Below are 22,862 nucleotides of genomic sequence, written 5' to 3'. Positions count from 1 at the left end.
TCTCCCCCCTTACTCTCTGCGTGTGTTTCAGCTAGGTGATCCTCACCGCTCTCTCTACATCTCTCCCACACACTTTCTCTCTTCCTCTCTCTATTGAACTTCCCTTTCATCCACTACAACTTCATTTGCACCTTTAGGGCTGCAAGCACACGCTTCTCTATCTCCATCTCACCATAGGAAGCTACTAGCAGCTGCAACCCCTGCCATCTCACTCTCTCTATAATAGTTCCCATCCCGTCCACACCTCTTCCTCTTCTTCCCTATCCTCAGCAACTCTCCAGCCCAACCCAACCCAACCCAACCCAGAGGTGCCTCCACTCCACCATGGGAGACCCCTACGACACCAACTTCCTCAGAGGCTACTACTCCCACTTCCCTCCCTCCAACGCTCCCCCCGCCACCTCCTTCCCCAGCAGCTACTGCGCCTCCTCCTACCTCCACCACCCGCCTCCCCCGTCCCCTCCCATCAGGGAAGCCCTCCCCCTCCTCAGTAACCTCACGCCGTCGTCGTCAGGAACCAACCACCACCACCACCAGCACTGCGGCGGCGACGTCCAGGACCACAAGGACTGCACACACGCCACCTCGTGCAGCGACGACCAAGAGGCGGCCGGGGAGGTCACGGTGGCCTTGCACATCGGCCTGCCCAGCCCCAGCCCCTCTCCCTCTGAGTCGGCGGCAGACGGTGGCGAGAACCAGGAACAGGCAGCGGAAGGGAGGAGCCTGCAGGAGCAAGGAGGAGAAGAGGAGGAGGAGGAGGCCGCCGCCATGCCGGTGGGCTGCGCGTCCATCGTCGGGATCGGCAGGCTGACGAAAGGGCAGTACTGGATCCCCACCCCGTCGCAGATCCTCATTGGGCCCACCCAGTTCTCCTGCCCCGTCTGCTACAAGACCTTCAACCGATACAACAACATGCAGGTCAGCAGGGTCAGCTCATCTCTCTGTCTAATTGATCGATCTCACGATCTGCATGGTGTTCTGGTTCCTGGTGTGTGTGTGTCTGATTTTGATCGATCTGGTACTCTGGTAGACTGGTGCTGGGTCGTTCCGCTCTTTCTCGTGATTTATCAGCTGCTTCGTCTCATCATCTCTAATTTTCTTGGTGTTTTGATCTACACAGATGTGAATTTGCTTCCTTCAGTCTCTTTGTGCTTCCTCTCTCTTCCTTGCTGCGCATGTATGGACATGGACCCTTAGACCATCAGAAGAGATGTGCATGCTGCATCGATGAGAAGCTTCTCTGTGTGCCGTGGAGTGGCGAATCCAGCAGAGAGGAGTGCCGCTCTGCTGTAGGAGCTAGTACTAAGGCTGCAGGGATTCGATTTCGATCAATCTCTGTGTCTATTTATCTCTTTCTCTCCCTCCCTCTCTCTCTCTCTCTCTCTCTCTCTCGGATCCCGTGTACCTAACTACCTACGGTGAGAGCCGCGTCTTTGAGTTGATTGAACTGAGGAGAAGAAGGGAGAAGCAGGAGCGCGCGGCACATAGGCATGCAGTAATGGCGCTGCCGCGCCAAACGGCCATTGACATGGGGAAGGACGACTCTGAAACCTAGGCTTGGGCTAGCTGCCTAGTGTAGTCGCAGTAATATACAGTGTTGTTGGAGTCTGTGCTCGCTCATTGTGCTCTTTTTTAAATTGGAGCCGCAGTGTGCGTGGATGCAGCGAGAAAGAGAGGGGCAGAATCTAGATATCTACCCCCCCCCCCCCCCCCCCCCCCCCCCTCATCGCAACAAACCCCACCACGAGCAGTGTCCTTGTCGCACGCACTGTCCATTTGCTCAGATACCCCTTCCGTAACATCCTTTTGCTGCTAGCTCTCGATCGATCGTCTCCGTCCTCTCTCCTCTGCATCTCATATCTATGAGTGGGTTGCATACTCCAAGGTAGCCATGGCAGACCAGTGTCCAACAACTGAAGGAACGAAGGGGATCGAGGATCAGAGGGGAGATGCATGGGCCTTTCGTCGTCTCGGCTCGTTCTGCAACTTTAAACCACCTGCCCCTGCCGTGCCCTCACTACAGTAAACGACAAAATTTCCGACGGCTAAAGCCGTCGGACATAAGAGCTAAAGCCGTCGGACATAAGAGCTAAAGCCGTCGGAAATAACATTATGTCCGACGGCTGCCGTCGGACATAGTTTATGTCTGACGGCCCCATCCGACCGTCGGCGATAAGGCGGAGTAACGGTTTTAACCGCTGCCTGGGCCCACAACTGCTATGTCCGACGGCTTAAAGCCGTCGGACATAACGTAGAGCCTATGTCCGACGGCTTTAAGCCGTCGGACATAACTTACAGCATATGTCCGACGGTTTACACGAAAGCCGTCGGACATAACGTTTTTCAGAATTTGCAGAAAAATCTGAATTTTAAAAAATCTGACATTTGCAAATACAAAACAGAATTCATACACATATACACATTCACATTAACAAATATACTCACATAAGTATACACATTCACAAATATAATCACATAAGCATTCACATTCACAAAATTTAACATAACAACATAGTTCCAAATGGTTGCAATAAGTGTTTACATAAACATAGTTGTCCAAACTCCAAAATGAACATTATTCGACGGGTAGGCTTTCACATGAAAGGTTTCAACAAGTGTTTTACATCAGTATCACTCATATCCATCGCCACCTCCTCCGGCTGGACTATGCGTGCTGAAAAGATTGTTCACCCACGAATGTGTTGGGTCGTCCTGACCAGACCCATCTCCAGGTGCGGCAACTGAAGCGGGTGGTGTCTGAAATCCCTATAACACAAGCACATGAAATAGTAACCACTCAGTTGTTCATTTAAACACATAAGACATCTATGAACATGTCACACACGCATATGTGTACATACCATAGGGAATTGTGACGGAGGCGGAGGCGGTGGTGGAGGCGCCAACATTGGCATTGGCAGTGCAAACTCCGGAGGCGGCATCCCATATGTCGGCATCGGGACGCCCGCTTGTTGGGCTAGTTGCTACAAATTATATACAAGTCATTGTTGAGCTAATAAGATACACATCAAGTGTTTTGCAAAATAAGCTACAAAATGTTACTTCAGCTTACCGAGAGAAGAGCTTGATTTTGGGCCTGGAGGTTTGCATAATACTCGTCCCTCTTCTTCTGGTACTCGGCTTGTTGCCTCTGGTACTCAGATTGTTGCCTCTGGTACTCCAATTGTTCCCTCAAGACTGATTGATGGTACTCTGCCTGTTGACGCAACACTGCCATCTCCATGTCGTGGGCGGATGATCGTGAACGGGACGACTGTGAAGACGACGATGTGGACTGTCGTCCACGGCGTCTTAGCTCTCTGGAATCAATCGTAGAATCAAAAATACCCAACCTACAAGAGTGAACCATGCACTTAGTATAGTAACTCATGCCTCAGTTGAATCGCAAGCATATGATGCCAATTTTGTAATCCAAATTAAATAATCTCACCGTCCGTGGGCTTGTCCTCCTCCGCTAGCATATGCTGCCTGAGGGTCGATTGGCTGGCTCCTCCAATCGTACTCCTGCCCATGGCGTTGAACCATCTCCTCCCCATACGAAGCCTGGAGGCAAACAATATCAAATATAAGTGCATAACCCCTATATATGCCATTGCAAACAATATCAAACACATAATAGAGTATCAAAAACTCACTAGACGGTCGGTGGCCGTCTGAGTGCATAACACATCAGGATTCTGAGGATCAGAACCCCTATGCCCTTGCATATACACCTCCACATCCGTGGGCGTACGACCGAATTTGACTTCCTGTACATAAAAGTTACAATGACACATTTCTATGTAATTCAAAAGTTACAACAAACTGTGACTTACCATTCGCTTAGCCAAGCGCACATGACCATCACCACCGTAGTTGTGGAACGACTCGGTCCCACGGTTTCCCCTGTTCCTTTCGGAAATGGCACGAAACTCAGGGGAAGCCCACCATCTGCACAATGCCCGATAACCCTCCGATCGGGTGGCCATCCACGGCACCGACACCTACATGAAATTTTTTAAATAAAGCAAGCAAATACATGGCTTCGTGCGATTTGAGAGGCAAGAACCTGTTTACCTCTAGGTATTGCTCCTCCGTCAAGTAAATTGATGACCACTCGGCCTTGGTATTTGGCATCGGTCGATCATCAGCATTTGCTCTGTACCATGCCTTTATAGCCTGAATTCGTGCATAGTACATTGCATCTGCAACGACATCGTTCGCGTTATACTCAAACACGTAACGAGCGTTCATATCATATGATCCATCGTCCGGCAACTTGTACCGTTTCTGCAAAAAAAATTAGTGTTATCATAAAAGCAAACATGTATGGAATAACTAAAATAGTATAAATAATTCATACCCAGAATGCATCCCAAACTAGTGCCTGTGTGTTGCCAAACGTTCTACAGACACCATAGCGATAATGCTCCCAAGTGGTGGCGGGGACAGACTCGCCAGTAGGCAAAGTCACAACACCAGGCCAGTGCAGACGAACAAGATTACCAAGCACCATGTTCACCTGCCTGTAGTGTCCTGTGCCTGTGAACGAGTCGTCGATCCAAGACCTGGAAATAGTATACACAATGTGGAAATTAAAACATAACTTTCAATAACATTTAAGCAAAGACATGTCACTCACTTTCCACTAGGCTTTATCAAAACCCGAGATTCGGGTGGAAGCTCTGGAGGTGGTCCAACAAAATGCAGCTTCCTCATTCTCCTAACTCGAGAAGTTCCAGACCCAGCTGCGGAATCTCCACCAGCCCCAGAATCCCCAGCATCGTCTCCAGCATCATCTCCACCATCATCTCCACCATCATCTTCAACATCATCTCTTGCATGATCCTCTACCACTGGTTCCTCAATTTCAGCATCCTATGAAACAAATACCGTACATCATACAATATTAAGTAACTCAAATAATGTAATTTAACAACTAACTTACATCTTGTGGAGGCAAATGTTCTGCCAGCGCTCTCCGTCTGCTCATGGTAGAACCTGAGCCCTGAAAAACTGAATCCTCACCCCTCGAGCTGCTCCTCGAGCTACTCCTCGTCCCAAGCAAAGAGCTGGTGGAAGGTTGTATGGAACAGCAAAGACGGGCCAACATGAGTACGACGTTGCAGTTAGATTGAATGGCGAGAAACCATCTGTTGCCAAACCGAAGCGAACATTCCTCACTTCATCAGCAAAGCTGGAATCAAAAGCATCTAGTGCCTTCCATGCATCTGTATCAGCTGGGTGCACCATGACATTTCGATTCTCACGTACCCCTTCTTTGTGCCACCTCATGTGTCTGGCTGTATTCTTGGAGATGAACAAACGTTTCAACCGAGGTATAAGAGGCATGTAACGAAGCTGCTTACGTGCAATCTTCGTAGTCACGGTCAAACCATCGTCGTTTTCAACCTCAACGAATCTACGCTCACCACATACAGTACACTCCTTCTCACCTGCGGTCTCCTTCCAGAAAAGCATACAATTATTTTCACAGACATCGATTTTTTCGTAGTCCATACCGAGGCCAGATAACAGCTTTTTAGACTGATACATGTCCTTTGGCATCTTGTGATTCTCCGGAAGTACATCACTGATCAAGTTCAAAAGTTCCTTGTAACAGTTGTTTGAGAATGCAAACTTAGACTTAATAGCCATAAGTCGAGTCACAAATACAAGGACGGTCACTTTTGTGTGCTCATGCAATGGCTCTTCGGCAGCTTTAAGGAGCTCGAAGAACTTCTGAACCTCAGGTGTAGCTGGATCCTCAAACTCGGTGGGTTGACCGGGGTTCTCCGAATCGACGATTAGAAGCTCATGGCGTACATCGTCAAGCATCTCTTCCATCCTATCGTAGTCCTCCTCTTCATGTGACTGAACTTTCGATACAGTACGAGGAGGTGGGTCCTCACCGTGGTGCACCCACACCTCATAGCCTGGCATATAACCGTTCTTGCAAATATGTATAGACATAGTCCTCCTGTCAAGGAAATTAATGTTCCGACACTTGCTACAAGGGCACCTAACATCGGTTCCAGTCTCTGACCGAGCAAAAGCATGGTCGAGAAAAGCATCAGTCTTGGCAACCCACTCACTTGATAGAGCACCTCTTTTCTTCCAACCTTCATACATCCATCGACGATTCTCCTCCATACTAGATACGAGACGTTAACTTAATTAGATAAGTAATGCACGGACAATCCGTTTTTACGAAGAAATCACGCCCCTACATCTGTAGGAAATGATAGGTCCTAAACCCACCCAAGCGTGACCGACGAGCCCGTATTTATGACAAGACATGTGGTCGTGCGAAATTTCGGCAGCATAACCCCGCTGTTCTCCAATCGCACGCCTAAAAATGGTGCAATTGGAGAACACAGGGGTTATGCTGCCGAAACTAAGCAGGAGCACATGCCTTTGTCATAAACACGGACTCTGTCGGTCACCCCGAGGCTGTCCAATAAAGGGACAATTCCGGCCCAACATACCTCACATGCGTCGCATGTAAGGTGTGTTGGGCCGAAACGGGTGACGTCTAGGTTTCGTTAACTTAATTAGTTATGATTACTAATTAACCACACTAATACAATAGCCACTAATTAACCAAACTAATACAATAGCACTACAAAAAATCATTTCACGGGAACCTAAATCAAATAAAACAACCTTATTTCCGAGGGCTTAATAATTACCCTCGGAAATTAAGAGTTTAAATTATATAGACACCACTACATAACATTATTACGGGTGACAAATCATATAAACTGACCTTAATTCCGAGGGCATAATAATTACCGTCGGAAATTAAAAATTAAAATTATCTAAGCACCACTAATTAAATTTAGGCCCTCGGATATAATAAAATAAACTACAAAACAATATTAATATATACAAAATATTAATAATACATTAATACCTTACGGCGGGCGGGCGGGGCGGGCGTCGACGGCGGGCTGTGCGTGGCGGCCGACGGCGGGGCGGCGGGCGGCGGGCGGCGGGCGGCCGCGGCGGGGCGGCGGACGGCCGCGGCGGGGCGGCGGGTGGCCGGGCGGCGGGGCGGCGGGCCTCGACGGCGGCGGCGGCGAGCGTCGACGGCGGCGGCGGGGCGGCGGGTGGCCGGGCGGCGGGGCGGCGGGCCTCGACGGCGGCGGCGGCGAGCGTCGACGGAGGCGGCGGTGAGCGGGCAGAGAGAGAGAAGCGAGAAGCGAGCGCGCGCGCGTGAAAATGAACCGCGCCGGGACGGTCCGTGTGTTAAAAAACCTTATGTCCGAGAGCCCCTGTTGGCCGTCGGACATAAGATAATATCCGACGGCCTCGTAGGAAGCCGTCGGAGATAGCGTGACCGTCGGAACTTTCTTCGTTTACTGTAGTGCCTGTCCGGCCGTCGCCTTGCTCCGGCACGTGAAGAGCGCCACTCCACCTGCACACTTCCTTCCAGCTTTGAGCCCTCTCTCCCTGCCTAGCCCAGTACTCGACCAGTACGGCTCCGACGGCGATGCTAACCGCTCAGTCAGTGTTCATGCATGCAGCTAACGAACTGCACGAGCTCATCCACATGATATATACATGACAATAATGCCGTGCAGTAACTATCTATCTATATATCGATGGATCATCCGCTCCAAACCAATAACCCCACCGTCGGATGCACGCAGATGCACATGTGGGGCCACGGGTCGCAGTACCGCAAGGGCCCGGAGTCGCTGCGGGGCACGCAGCCGACGGCGATGCTGCGGCTGCCGTGCTACTGCTGCGCGGCGGGCTGCCGGAACAACATCGACCACCCGCGGGCGCGCCCGCTCAAGGACTTCCGCACGCTGCAGACGCACTACCGCCGCAGGCACGGCATCAAGCCCTTCATGTGCCGCAAGTGCGGCAAGCCCTTCGCCGTGCGCGGCGACTGGCGCACCCACGAGAAGAACTGCGGCAGGCTCTGGTACTGCGCCTGCGGCTCCGACTTCAAGCACAAGCGCTCCCTCAAGGACCACATCCGGGCGTTCGGCCGCGGCCACGCCGCCTGCGGCGTCGACGACTGCTTCGACGACGACGACGACCGCGACGACCCGTCGTCATCCGAGGTCGACCACGCAGCCACCAACACTACTAGTAACAGCACCACTACTACCGCTGCCGCCGCCAATGCTCACCACCATCACCACACCAGCTGGAAGCCGCCGCCGCCGCCACTGTCGTCGTCGAGCAGAGGCTCCGGCGACGACCGACTACTATAGATCGACAAGGGTGAGTACGTACGGTCCTACTACATACATCCTACACAGCAACCAGTCGATCTGTAGCCAAATGCAAACGTATGCTTGTGTGCGTGTGTGTATAACCATGCATATCATCCATCTGTCCGTGTCTTACTCAGTGTTTAAAATAGCGGGCTAAGGCATTTATCCTCGGCCTTTTTTAACAGCTAGAGAAGGATATATCTAGATATCGCCGCAGCTAAATGTTTTAGCGGTTTTCAGAACATAGAACAATCGAGTAGCATTACCTATGTAATAAACTAATTAACCAAAGCAAAAATATACAATAGGCGGTTCAGACTTCAGAACCAAAAATAATAGCAAGAAAAACAACATTCATTTGCTAAGTTTTATAGTCTACTGGTTGCAACAATCACTGGTTGCAACATTCAGTGTACTGAGCAGCAAAACATACAGCATACTGAGCAGCAAAAGTACTTCAAAAGGAGTTGCTAAGTTGCTAAGTTCCAAGACATTAATTTGATAAAATGGCAGCAGTCTACACTATGAACATCTGTGAATGAAGGTCTAGGCAGTAGCTATTAGCTAACAAATGAGATCAAATCAAAATGAGACGCCCACCTGCGGCCTCCCGTGCGTGTCCGCCCAGGCGCCCAACCGTGGAGATCGCGATGGAGACTTGGAGAGCCGATTGCGATGGAGACTGGAGAGCCGAACAGCGCCAGGAGCAGCAGCATCCTCGTCTCGACCAGGAGGAGGAGCAGCAGCGTCCTCGTCTCGGCCGGGGACGGTCCTCGGTCCCTCGGCGGCTGCTGCTGGACAAAGGGCGAGGAGAGGAACAAGTAACAACGGGAGTTGTGAGTGTGACACAGGCGGCGGCTAGGGTTAGCAACAGGAGCAACTGGGCACGACAGGTTATTTTGTTTTGGGCCCAAATTTCATTTGGCCCACAACGCACAACAACTTCTTTAGCGGGCTAAATGATGTAGTGTTTAGCTGTTTTAGCGGGCTAATATCCGCTATTAGCGGTTCTGTCCGTTTAGCGCTAAATTGTGATTATCTTATCCCTAATCTTATGCAACAGCTATATCCGGATATAGCGGCGGCTATATCCAGCTATTTTAAACACTGGTCTTACTTAGCTTGAGGTGTGCCGATCCGATCGAGAGGAGAGCTGATTTATTAGTAGGTGCAAGAGAGAGCATGCACGCAAGGGTTCGTTCTATTAAAATAGATGGAGGTATAAGCATGCAGCCGGGTTTATGTATTATGCATACAAAAGATCTAATTGAGTAGCTAGCTAGCTTCATTGTATGTGCAGACTTTGATCCATCTGGTATATATGGTCAACGGTGCAAATACAGATTTGTTAATGCTAACTTTTGAGAAAATAATCGTGCAGTGCAGTGCAGTGCATCATGCATATGCATGCAAGTGGTGAAAGCATGTTAATCTATTATATATCTTTAGAGATGAAGTGTTATATAATGATTTCTTAGTAATTGGGGATATACATGCATATTGGGGTTATCTGGATTAGAATGGGTTTTTCCCTCCTTAGGGAGAATCATATTTTTCCGAGGGATTTCCATTTTCATAAGGGAAATTAGTTTATTTTCCTCTAGTAAAACAGAAATCTCTTGGTAAAATAGAGTTCCTATACTAGCCCTTATGAAACTATTTTTTTTACCAAAAACCGGCACAAAATTAATTATTAGCAATAATTAGGGGTGTTTGAATGCACTAGAACTAATAGTTAATTAATTGGCTATAAATTATTAGTGGAATTAGCTAGCTAACAAATAGTTACCTAACTATTAACTAATTTACCAAAAATAGCTAATAACTGAACTATTAGCTAGGATGTTTGGATGTCTCAACTAATTTTAACCACTAACTATTAGCTCTAGTGCATTCAAACACCCCCTTAATCCATGTCAGCTGCACATTTCTCTTTTCAAGATGTTTTACTCTATTTTTCGTCCATATGAAACATAACTTGTAAGAAAAAAATATTGATGTAAGATGTTAAATTGAGGTACAGCTTGTGAGAAAAAAAATCCATGCAAACAGATTATTGCAGATATTTGGCAAGCTAAGGTAGTTTAAACTTGTGCATCACCACTACTGCAAGTGCACTAGTTGATCCTTGGAATTCTAATTTTTTAATGCACTTAAATAAATAACTTTAGTGATGAAGTTTTTTCATGCACTTAAATAAATGTCTTTAGTGATGATGTTATGCCACTCTTTATTGAGATAAATTATACATAAAAAAGAAAACCTTTTGTACTCCCGCATTATTAATTCTGAAAAGTCAACGTTTTTCTTAATAAAACTGATTGATTTTCTATATATATGTTTGAGAAAACTTGTGCCGAGGACGTAAGAACTATGATATATGTATATTAGAGTCCATAATTACTTTTAGTATGTTTTAGATTCTAGATTTTAACATACAAATTACAATGGTCATTGCCTTTTCCCAACCAAATAAATGGAAATCTGTTTTCAAAGTTTTCTTTCAGAACGTATCAGTATCCAAAACTAATTTGTGACAGTTGGAAGAATTATGCCAATCAATCAAAAAATGGAGGGGGGTTTTGAAATTAATATTATTTCTGAAAATTTATAACATCCAATGTTTTTAAGAATACTTGTAATGTGTGGTTTTTAATTCTCCTTGGATGCTAGGTATTTCTTGTGGAAAGACAATGTGCACTATTTTTTGTGTTTATTCTATGAAGTTCAATCAAGTAACAGAATATGCCTTTTAATGAAATTTATGACGAGCTTACATTTTCTTCTTTTGATGAAGAAGTGAAACCAGCTTAGTATGTAGCAAATACGGAAAGCGCATATTACTCTCTCCGTTCTTTTTTATTTGGCGCCGTTTAGTTCAAAAATAAACTAGCGGATGATAAATATTCGAGAACGAAGGTAGTACATTTTAAAAAAACTATGTTTAGCTTATAATTGATCAAGATTCTAAATCTCCTACCATCTCGAGGAATAGTTGTTTGCAAGTGACAAAGTTATTTGCTCTTATGTATATAGTTTAGCTGCTATTTGCCGTAGCCTGACTTAGCTTGATATTAGCTGTTTGAAAAGGAAGATTGCTAAATTTTTTATCCCACTATTTATAACACACTGATTATAATTTGGCATATCATCATATATATATATATATATATATATATATATATATATATATATATATATATATATATATATATATATATATATATATATATATATATATATATATATATACAGTATGTGAGCAACCCAATATTGCCATGAATACCGATCCAAAAGGCACAACATACACTACTGGACATTGAACTAAGTAATAACTAGCCATGCAGCATAGGGATGATGATGTGCTATAAATTTTATAGTATAAAATTTAAGGATCAGATCCTATTAGGACCTGACTCTATTTTTATTCATTTTTCAACTAAAATTAATTAAGATACCAAACGAATCTGAAGAAACATTTGCATGATCCAGATCGTGATCCATTATTATTACCCTAGCCAGAGTGCCAGACATATCACATATGCATGAAAGACGGAATTAAAATGGGTGTGTGAATTATTTCAATTTTAAATCCTGCACATCCAACCATTCTTTTACAATTCATGGACAGCCATGCATGTCGTAGATAGACCCCTACCTGATGCCTTGATGAGTTTCCATCTAGGTCGTTTGAACTGTTTCAATTTCACTTGCACTTGAGTTTTATACGGATGTGTAAAGACCTCTATTTCAATTTAACTTGGTGATTCCGTGCATGCGAGAAGAAATTATCTAGAACATGCAGCACACCTGGTGGATCCTAGTGCATAGGAATCTCATTGCTAGTTTTGCTTTAATCCTCTCTCATCTTTATTTGCACAAAGATATGTGCTTTCCTAAAGTTTATACCTTTGAGCAACCTCCTCTCTAGCTAGCTATGCCTGGGATAACCCTATAGCTTTCAAGAATGTGAAAGCCATGCATGCTTTTGCCCCAATAGCAAATGCACTCTTCTTTATTTTCAGCCTACCATGCACCTAAGAATCACGAGAGAGATGCGTATGTTTCCGTGTCCAAATTATATGTTCATGGATTTAACTGAAATTGGAGGATGGAAAGGTGAAGGTGGAATGATTATATGAAATCTAGTGAGCGATATCTTGGCGAACTATGTTTGTCGATCCTACAGTTGTTTAAGAGAATGTTTGGATCCACAGTGCTAAAGTTTAACACTACACTTTTAGTAAACTTTACCAATTGGAGATCCAAACACGAATGCTAAAATGTGCTAGAAGAAGGTACTAAAAATAAACTGCTAAATTTTAGCACCCATTAGCACAAAGAGTGCTAAAGTTTAGCGTGTGGAATCCAAATGGGTCCTAAGTTTCTTTCATTTGTAGTCTTCTTCCTATCCCTGATTACTTACACCAGGCAATGATCAAAGTAGGAAAAGAAGCATAAAGTTTGCCCTTTTGATATTGCCTGAAATCTTAGCCTTTAGTTCTTTACGTCGCCTTTAATTTAGCTTTGCTACTTACCTTTCTCATGTTTATAAGCTGCAAATAGGTTTCTCTAGCATGCATGCACATATGCACGGGCATATCTCTTCTCTACTGTTATAAAGCACAATTTTACCGTTCCACACCATCGTCGCGTGTCACTTAAGCCTGTTTAAACGTTGGGTCGGTTGGGTTCGGGTCAAGTCAAGCTCAGGTCTGTGGGTCGTTTGGCATAACCCACGCCTGACCCATGCATGGTACAGTATCGGGTCAGGTCGGGTTGGCTCGTGTCTCCTTGTTGGACGGATTGGGTCGGGGTTTTTTCGGGTTGAGTCAAGTTTTTTTGGCTTTGGATCAGATTTTTTCGGGTTGGTCGGATTTTGGATAAAAAATGATGGCTCATACCCGACTTGTGGATCGCTGCGGGTCAAAAACTATGGCTCGTACTTGTTCATTACATTGGTCGAGTCGGATGGTCCATACTCATGTCTATGTGTCACCATTTTTCTCATATTTAAATGGTAAAAAAGTTAAAATTATACAAAAATGAGGGATTTCAATCATGATTGTTGGCTCCAAAACCTATATTCGCACCCACCTATATATATGTTCTTATGTTTTATATTCTATACTTAAGCATAAATGAAAATTATAGCAATACATAAACACCTTACTAGTATATATACGTACGTGTGCTCGCGTGCGTGTGTGTGACTTTAAGTTTCATAGATTCACAGTAAACTTATTGCAAGTTTTATTACCAGCCGTTACTAGTGGTATATGTGGATAAATTAGTTAGTGCTTCCGAACATGATTTTAGAAAATATAGACCTTAATATATGCTCCCGACCTCTTTTTTTTATAAGGGAAGGATTTTTATTCATTCAAGAACAGTACGTCGAGATGATACAAGTCCTTGAAAGTCACTTCCGGCCTCTGCCCATAAGAGCACACATCCCAACAGAATCTAAAAACACACACTAGTGGCTATCAATCCGAAGACTAGACCACCAACCATGCTCCCGGGAAAAAAACTCCTTGGCCACTTGAGTCAAATGTTGCGTAGCCATTACCAAATAATTGCATGAGTCCTGCCTCTATAGCACAGCCCATGTGCGAAGCCTCTGGGCTACAGTAAAAATAACCTGCAAAGGAGATAAAGAAATTTTGTTTTCAAAAATTAACTCATTTCTACCTAGTCAGATAGACTAACATACGGTTGCTGCCCCAAGTAGAGCTAGATCTTTATGGTCATTTCCGAAGCCTCCTATCCAGTTACCAAACATATTGTGGATATTAGAAGGTCTAGAAATACCAAAAGCTAGAAAAATAAAGTCCCAAACCCGTCTCGCAAAAATGACAGTCAAAAAGGAGATGTCTGATCGTCTCGTTTTTGTGACAGAAGCAGTATTTCAGACTACCTTTCCAGTTACATTTCGCTAAGTTATCCTTTGTTAGGATGACTCCCCTTTTTAGATACCACAAGAATACTTTGATTTTTAGGGGGGCTTTAGCTTCCAAATGACTTTATTATGATTTGGGATGTTGATTTTGATCAAGGCTTGGTAGAGCGACTTAACTGAGAATTTTCCTAACTTAGTTAGACCCCAGGTGAACTCATCTTCACCCTGGTCCAACTGGACTCTCGTGATACGTGAATACAATTCGTTCCACGCCACTAATTTTGGTCCTATCAAAGATCTCCGCCAGGAAATATTTGGTTGTGGGGTTGATAAAACTTTTGTAATGGTTATAAATTTTCTTCTTGTTATGCAATATAACCCTGGGTACTAGTGTTTTAAAGTCCCATTCCCAAGCCAGTTGTCTTCCCAAAATCTCACCTGAGAGCCATTTCTAATTTTGAAATTGTCGAAGCGAAGGAAGTCATGCTTCACTTTCATCAGGCTGGCCCAAAAATGTGAATCACCAGGTTTTCACTGGACTTGTACTAATGGTTTTGACCCCAAATATTTATTTTTGAGTAATTGCTGCCAGGTTCCCTCTGATGTTACCAGCTTATATAACCATTTACTTAAAAGAGAGATGTTCTTTATATTTAGGTCTTGGATCTCAAGACCCCCTTGCTCCTTAGGTTGGCATAAGATGTTCTTTATATTTGGGTCAAGTCAAGCTTAGGTCGTGGGTCGTTTGGCATAACCCACGCCTGTCGGTGTTTTGGGTCCGACCGCGCACCCAGGGTTGCCCCTCGAGGTGCTTTTTGGAGTAGGACGGTGTTACCGACTGTAGCTCGATGGTTCGCGCTAGATGCACGAGAGACAGTGGACAATTTTGTACAGGTTCGGGCCACTTTAAGATGCGTAATACCCTACGTCCTGGCGTGAATACTTTGTGTGGTCGGTTACAAGGAGGTTCTCTAGTATCGAGGATGTTAGAGAACTAGGTGGATGGTTAAGTAGTGAGATATATTTTTGAGGGGATGCCCCTTAGGCCTTATATACTCGACCGTGGGGCATTACATGTGGATATGATAACAATGTGAGCCTAAGTAATAGTGAACCGACTGAGCCTATCTTCCTATAATTCCGTCGACCTATCTCCGCTCTGTTCCGATGTATGAGGCCCCTGCGCGGGAAGGTCGGATCCTTGTTGCGGTTGCCGTTCAAACTCATCGGACCGTCTGGGCCTGCGTCAATCCAATCTTGTGTCAATCCGCTTTATCGGACGTGCCTCCCCAGGCCCACGAAGGGGTGACCTTGCGAATTATTGGGCTCGCAGGCCTTTCGCGAGGTCTTTTAGCCTTTCCGTGGACCCGGGGGATATCTGTCCCCCACAAGCCCCCAATCTTTGGGTCGATTTTGAAATAAATGGCCCAAAGATTCTAGGTCCATCTTGCAGTTTTTTATTTTGATAAGGAATGCCTTGAAAATAAGTCTGTCAAGCCGTTGCTTCTGAACTCTGAGTGACTCGGTAAAAACGATCTTCTGTTGTTTTCTTTCACCATTATTCATCGGCCTTCGCTTTATTCCTCAAAAATTAGTGCTTTGTCTCGGGTTTATGCTTTGGAGATCAGCATTCTGTCTTTGGAATTCAAGATTCATTGGGTGCACCAAAGGTGCACCCAATGGGTGTAGTCCCCGAGCTTCGAATGGATTTTTGAAAATAATCCACTCGAAGGTCTTCATTTCAAGTCTTCTCAGAAATCATTTTTATCTTCAACTCATGCTTTTAGAAATCAGCATTGTTTTATTTTCATCTTATGCTTTAGAAATCAGCATTCTGTCTTTTGGGGTTGATGGTTCATTAGGTGCACCGGGTGTAGCCCCCGAGCTTTGAGTGGATTACTGAAAATAATCCACTCGAAGGTCTTCATCTCATGCTATTTTTTAGAAATCTTCCTTTCCTTTTCGTTGAATGCCTTAGAAATCAGCATTATATCATCAACTTTATGCTTTAGAGGTCAGCATACAGTTTTGCCTTCGAGATCGAGCATGCGATCTGCCCATATCTTGTCAGGTCTGAAATTTATTTGATCTGCGACAGATTGGATGTTTAGTAGATGGCCTTTGGCTAGTCTTCATATCACTTCGTGCTTCAATGCTTCTGTTGATTAGACTTGTACAGTTGTACCTCATTGGCTATTTTTGGCCTTTTTTATCTCCGTTGATATCTTCCTTCTGTCTTGATACATTCATTGTGTATACTGTGCGGATGTGACTGCTTGGGAAAATCTATTGAAAATTCCTGGACGTCCCCCCCGATGGGTGTAGGCAAGGGACAGCTTGGTGCGCTGAGCGTTTAACAAACTGCTCCTGAGTAGTAACTTGACGTGACCGCGAGTGTAATCATATCGTCCAAGCAGTTGACTTGAGTCCCAATGGGTGTCGTGTTATGTGGAACGGCGCCAGCCGCCTGACTTGTTTCCAAACGGTTTGAATTGCTTATTAAATATTTGCGACTGTTCGGTGACCGTGGTAGGAGGTGAGCGGTTGCCTTCTTCTTCTATAAATAGTGTGCTTGCTTCACTGTCGTCTTCACACATCTTTCTGCCGCTTGTTGCTTACTCTCTTCTCTTCTACTCCACCATGGGCAAGAGCAAGAAGGGCGGAAGTTCGTCGCACCACTCTGGCGACAAACGGAAGCACGAGCCGACTCCTCCCTCGGAGGACTTCGGCGATTCCGAGTACTCGGAGGAGGAGTTCTCCTCCGAGTCCGAGGGGTCGTCGGTCTATGCCTCTCCCCCGGCATCGTCTGACGACTCAGACAATTCCCAGAGGATTGCGGCGGAGGTGTGGACATACATCCGGGCCGTCAAGCGTGCTGGGCTCGAGGGCTCGGATGAGTCGGAGGTCTCCTCGGATGAGGGGGACTCCTCTGACTCGTCCAAGGAGGGGAGCGACAGCGACGACGGCGGTGAGGGCGACAGCAGCGACGGGGGCGACGACGATGGCGGTGGCGACGGCAGCAAGGGCGACGGCAAGGGCAACGGCGGCAACGGCGGCGGCAACGGCAAGGCCAGTGGTTAGGCACCACTGGCTTAGATGTTAGTATAGTAGTAGAAGTAGTATTAGTAGAATAATGTATTAGTAGTTAGTAGTATAGCATAGTGAAATGTAATGTATTAGTGTAATGTACTAAACAGTGGGAAGAAAATCAACTCATAATGAGTTGGTTTTTAAGTTTGTGAAAATACTTCCCCTCCTTATATAATGAAGAAGACTTCTCCTCGTTTTGTGCGCGTTTCTCGCTTTGCCAGCGTTTCTTTTGTAATTGGTCGATCGACTGTATTTGTGTTTAAAGTAACCGAGTCCTTTTGAGCCATCTCGACGTTTTAGATATAATGGCCGAGTGATTACAGGTGACGTCGGCGTTTTAGAAGTAACGACCGAGTTATACTGAGCCATGTCGGCGTTTTAGAAGTAACAGCCGAGTGAAGACCGGCGACGTCAGCGTTTTAGAAATAACCGCTGAGTTATATCGAGCCACGTCGGTGTTTTAGAAGTAACAGCCGAGTGAAGACCGGTGACGTCAGCGTTTTAGAAATAACCACTGAGTTATATCGAGCCACGTCGGCATTTTAGAAGTAACAGCCGAGTGATGACTGGGCAATTTTTAGAATTGGTGCTTGGCCTGGGAAAACCCCATTTGTACCGCACCGTCGCACGCCTCTACTTTCTGAGCCCTAGCCTTACTTTCCGCTTCCAGACCTCCTCTGTTTCCATTTGATCTCGCTTCCGCTCAGTTCGCCAGCGAGATTGAGATGGCACCCAAGCGAAAGAGTCAGAATTCTACCGCTGCAATTATTCCTCCCATCGATCCCAACAGTCAATTGCCTTTCGCAGGTAATCACATGTCTGTTGTTTGCGACTCGGACCTTCTTCATCTTGTCTATGTCGGAGTTCTTCTCCCAAAGGAGCTTTGCTCTTGGCGGATCTGTCGTGGGGTTACTATCCCGACGGAGGACACCCACGAGTCCGTTATTTACGTTCCTTTTCTCATCCGCGACCTTGCTCTTCCTATTTCTCCTTTCTTTCGTGGTCTCCTTGATTTCTACCATCTGAATCTGACTCATCTGAATCCCAACTTTATTCTGCAAGTTTCTGTTTTTGTTCACTTGTGTGAAGCCTATCTCGGAATTTTGCCGCATTTTGGCTTGTGGAAGTACTTATATCATTGTCGGCCTGGAATGGCCGGGGGGCAGCACCAGCTCGTGGGTGGTGCGAGTTTGGAGATGTGCCGTGGGAGGAAGACAGAGTATCTCGACATCCCACTCAAGGATAGCATCAAAGGATGACGCTTGGAGTGGTTTATTGTAGAGAATCATGGCAAGTCCCTTCCTCCTCGGTCGGGGAGATAACCGGATGTTCGTGCTCCAAGTTGGACTGAATCCCCCACAGACTTGGAGATAACCGAAGCCAGGGTTCTGTTTGCTGAAATTGGCTTGTTAAAGGAGAGAGGTCTGACTGTTGAAGCGGTAGTCGCAGATTTTGTTTTCAAGAATATCCAGCCACTGAAGGATAGAGCGTACCCCGCTTATTTGTACAGTGGTGTTACTGATTCTACCCGGGTTACCAACAAGAAGATTCCTGCTGTGGATTTGGTAAGCCGGCTGGAGATGATCCTTAGAGGCAAGGTGTCGAATATTGGTGCTCCTGTTGCATATTCTGCCTGGAATCTGCCACCTTCCAAGACTTTTTTCAGTTTTGTGTCCAATCCTCCTGCTAGCGACAGTGGCCTGGCTCTTAGAGTGCGACCCTCTCCCGAAGAAGTCGAGGCTCTGGTTGCTTCACTTGGTGATCTCCCCAACGATGAAAGGCAAGTTCAATTTGAGATGCCTATAAACCCGAGTGATGCAGAGATAAGTGCTATGCTGGACATGTTGGCTGAGGATTCATCTGACTCCGTCGCTGCTGAAACCATAGCTATTGTAACTGTCCTCGAGCCTGAAAAGACCTTGACTGCTCTAAAATCTGATGGTGCTCGCCCAAAGCGCCTTCGCCCGGCCAGTCATCCAACTACTCCTGCCGAGGGGAAGAAGAAGAAAAAGAGGAGGCTTCGGCGAGTGTCATGTTTGAATCAGGATGCCGGCCCTTCTGCTCCTGCTGCTGAGGAAGTGCCAGTGGAACTTTTTACTGGAGCTGATCCCAATGGGTGTGACCCTGCTGACGCTGACCCCAATGGGTGTGACCTTGATGATGCTGATCCCAATGGGTGCAATCCGCCCAGAGCTGACCCCAATGGGTGTGTTGTTTGTATTGTTGACGAGGATGAGGAAGAAGAGGAGGAAATCCCCTTAATTTGGAAAAACAGTCGGCGCTACCTGGTCAGTGGGGGGAGTAGTGATATTCCTTCTTTAGCCTTGTCTGCACTCGTTGGTCTGCAAGAGTTGTCCATAGCAAATTTTGATCAGCCTCTCAAGGATATGGTTCCTGAAGATCTGCTATCCGAGCCAACAGATGGTGGTATGATGGACGTTTGCACTGACATTCTGGATGTGGGGTTAGAGTTATCCCGAGCAGCGTCTCGAGCCCCATCGACCTTAGAGTGCGGTCTTCACAGTCAAGAAGCTGGTCTAGGTTGCTCCACTCCCATGGAGGTAACTGAGAATCCTTCAGCCTTAGAGGTGGCTGTTGCAGAGAACCCGGTCCCCAAGGATGGCACCAGCGATGACCCAGGCCCCAAGGGTGTTGCCGGCAATGATCCGGCCCGGGTGGGTAGTGTGAGCTACAACCCAGCCCCCGAGGGTGCTGCCGGTGGTGATCCGGCTCCGATGGGCAATGCAATCTACGACCCAGCCCCTGAGGGTGTCCGAGTGGGCTCCCCTTCTCATACCTCCATGGATGTCCACGTCAGGTCTTCTCCTCCACATTCTGATTGCATGGCAGCAACACGTGCTTCAAATCAGGAAGTCGCCTTAGAGACCGACACACCCAACGCTAGAGTTTTGATTCCTGCTGGTGATGTTGAGTTGATCCCCAATGATGCTCTTCAGATTGCCTCGGCTGATATTCCCTCATCGAGTCACCAACTGGTTTCTCATGATTTGGGGCTTCCTTCATTCTTCTCCAATCTTCAGGTAACTTGGTTTTTCCTGATCTGGCTAAACATCGGGCAAAATATTATCTTTGCACTCACTTGTTTTCAATACCAGGCTTTGGTTGATGAGATGGCTGATCAGCTGAGATCACAGGGTGCTTCTATACCAGAAGGAGCTCTATCTCTGATGCATTAGAATCCAGTGCTACTTCAGCGGCGGGTATCTGAGTTGGAGATAACAAATGCTGGTTAGTGCCTCTGTTTCCTCTTTGGCCACTTGATTAGTCTGCTTTTTACTAAGTGTCCTTCTTCAACCATTTCTTGCTAGATATGGTCCGACGGTATTCTGAGCTCGAGAAGAAGTACTCTCAAGGTCAGATGGACCTGGCTCGAGTTTCTGCTTCTTTAGACGATGCCAACTTATTGAATTCCTCTCTCAGTGCTCAGCTTGACTCTGAAAGGTTGGCTAACGAAGTAAGTTTACTTTGACTTCCTCTGCTGTGTTCTTACTGCCCACTGGGTATTTGAGAGCTGACTCTTGTCTGCAGGAAGAAAAACGTGCCCTTGCAGCTTCTCACGATAACCTTGATAGGTTGTATCGCGATGCCAACAATTCTTTGACTATCTTGGAGAGGAGCCATCGCTTTACCATGGCAGACTTGGATAATCATCGTTACAAGCTGCAAGAGTCCTAGGATGAACTCATTCGTGTTAGGCAATTGGTGTCAAGCAAAGATTCTGTCATCAAGGATCTGCGCGCTTCCAAAAGATCAGTCGCCCAGGAGCTAGAAACTGCTCGGCTGGCTGTTAAGGCTGCTGAAGACATTTCTACCACCTTGAAGGCTCAGCACGACAAGGCTATGGACAAAGCCATTCGCGCGGGGCGGATCTTGATGAGAAGGTCGGGTGTGATTGTTCCTGACGACATAATTGCTGATGTCAACGCTGCTCCTGACTCTTCGAGTCGCCCTTCTTCATCAGTTGCCCCTGAGAAAAACATTACTAAGTAGAAACACTGAATGCATTGTGTATGTGGTCAATGTCCTCGAATATTCTATTAGAAAATGTTCTCGATACTGAACGCTATTATTATTTTTCTGTTGTTTGAATTCAACAGTCGTTATGATTGCAGAAGTAAGTGCAGTGTGATGGTTTTGAGACTTCTTCCTATTTCGCAGGGCATAGAGATCGCCCTAAGACGAGCAATTGCAAACGTGCTTATGCTGAATCGAGTAGTCGCGAGCATGTCGTGCCGATTTAAGTCACTACCGACTTAAACCGACTGTTCCGTTGGTAGGGTCTAGTGGTCACCCTGAGTTAAGTAAACGTGAGTGTGTCACACCACCTTAAGTCTTTGCCGACTTAAGTCGATTGCTCTGTTAGTAGGGCATAGTGGTCACCCTGAGTTAAGTAAGCGTGAGCATGTCACACCGCCTTAAGTCATTGCCGACTTAAGTCGATTGCTCCGTTAGTAGGGCTTAGTGGTCGCCCTGGGTTAAGTAAGTGTGAGCATGTCACACCGCCTTAAGTCATTGCCGAGTTAAGTCGATTGCTCCGTTTGTAGGGTATAATGGTCACCCTGAGTCGAGTAAGCATGCAAAAAACAATTCGAGTGCCTTTGAGAATGAAGTCATTTTATTGATGGTGTATCTCCCAGTTACAGAATACAATGCCATCCCAATAGCTTTTGAAATCTAGCTAGGGGTAAAACTTTCTGAGATGCTCTATATTCCATGAGTTCCCTATTTCCGTGCCATCCATTTGAGTAAGACGATATGATCCAGGCCGAGTGACTTCTGCTACTATGAATGGTCCTTCCCATAGTGGCAACAATTTGTGTCGTCCCTCTCCCATTAGAATTTGGCAGAGGACAAGATCTCCCACTACGAAGGATCGATGTCGTATAGCCCTATCATGATAGCGCCTCAGAGTCTGTTGGTACCTGGCTGACTGAATCACTGTATTCAATCGTTCTTCTTCTAATATATCAACATCCTCCAGTCTAGTAGCTTCAGCTTCGGCTATGTTTTCGAAGATCAATCTTGGCGCCCCAAACTTGAGATCAGCAGGTACACTGCCTCTGAACCATAGACCATAAAGAAAGGAGTGTTTCCGTGCAAAGCTCGGCTAGGTTGAGTTCTTAGGCTCCAAACCACATACGACAACTCTCTGATCCATTTTCATGCGAACTTTTCATTCTTGCCGAAGACTTTTTTCTGAGTGCTTCCAATATCATTCCGTTGGATCTTTCTACTTGCCCGTTGGCTCTTGGGTGTGCCACTGATGCATATTTGATCTGGATGCTTTTTGTTCGCAAAAATCAAAGAACTCTGAACTAGTGAAATTGGATCCTAGGTCAGTTATGATGCTATTCGGTATTCCAAACCTGAATATTATGTCTTGTATGAATTCCACTACCTTAGCTGAAGTTAAAGAAGCAATGGGCTTGTACTCTATCCACTTAGTGAATTTGTCAATAGCAACCAGTACATGAGTGTATCCTCCTTGAGCTTTCTTGAAGGGTCCAATCATATCCAGTCCCTAGCACGCGAATGGCCATGTTACAGGTATGGTTTGCAGTTGCTGCGTTGGTAAATGCTACTGTTTTGATAAGTATTGGCAAGCTTCACACCTC

At 46.0% G+C, this 22,862-nt stretch overlaps 3 protein-coding genes across 3 annotated transcripts; 2 read left to right on the top strand and 1 right to left on the bottom strand.

The window, feature by feature from the left end:
* Positions 1-305: 305 nt before the first annotated feature.
* Positions 306-8,421, top strand: LOC100272543 (uncharacterized). The gene is made up of 2 exons (NM_001147011.1): positions 306-918; positions 7,656-8,421. The coding sequence occupies exons 1-2, from the start codon at positions 325-327 to the stop codon at positions 8,229-8,231; spliced, it is 1,170 nt and encodes a 389-aa protein (NP_001140483.1). The 5' UTR covers positions 306-324; the 3' UTR covers positions 8,232-8,421.
* Positions 2,501-9,048, bottom strand: LOC100383431 (uncharacterized). Its single transcript, NM_001176081.1, is given in 9 exon segments — positions 2,501-2,757; positions 2,862-2,984; positions 3,074-3,353; positions 3,452-3,564; positions 3,657-3,770; positions 3,837-4,004; positions 4,078-4,290; positions 4,364-4,568; positions 8,835-9,048. Coding segments are annotated over 9 exon segments (1,458 nt in total). The 5' UTR covers positions 8,951-9,048; the 3' UTR covers positions 2,501-2,631.
* Positions 9,049-19,411: 10,363 nt separating this feature from the next.
* Positions 19,412-20,831, top strand: LOC103629728 (opioid growth factor receptor-like). Its single transcript, XM_020539845.1, has 2 exons — positions 19,412-20,267; positions 20,343-20,831. Exons 1-2 carry the CDS (start codon positions 19,614-19,616, stop codon positions 20,421-20,423), a joined length of 735 nt encoding a protein of 244 aa, XP_020395434.1. The 5' UTR covers positions 19,412-19,613; the 3' UTR covers positions 20,424-20,831.
* The last annotated feature ends 2,031 nt before the right edge of the window (positions 20,832-22,862 follow it).

Source organism: Zea mays, chromosome 6, assembly GCF_902167145.1.
Source record: "Zea mays cultivar B73 chromosome 6, Zm-B73-REFERENCE-NAM-5.0, whole genome shotgun sequence".
NCBI lineage: Eukaryota > Viridiplantae > Streptophyta > Magnoliopsida > Poales > Poaceae > Zea > Zea mays.
This window is presented reverse-complemented; position numbering and strand designations above follow the sequence as displayed.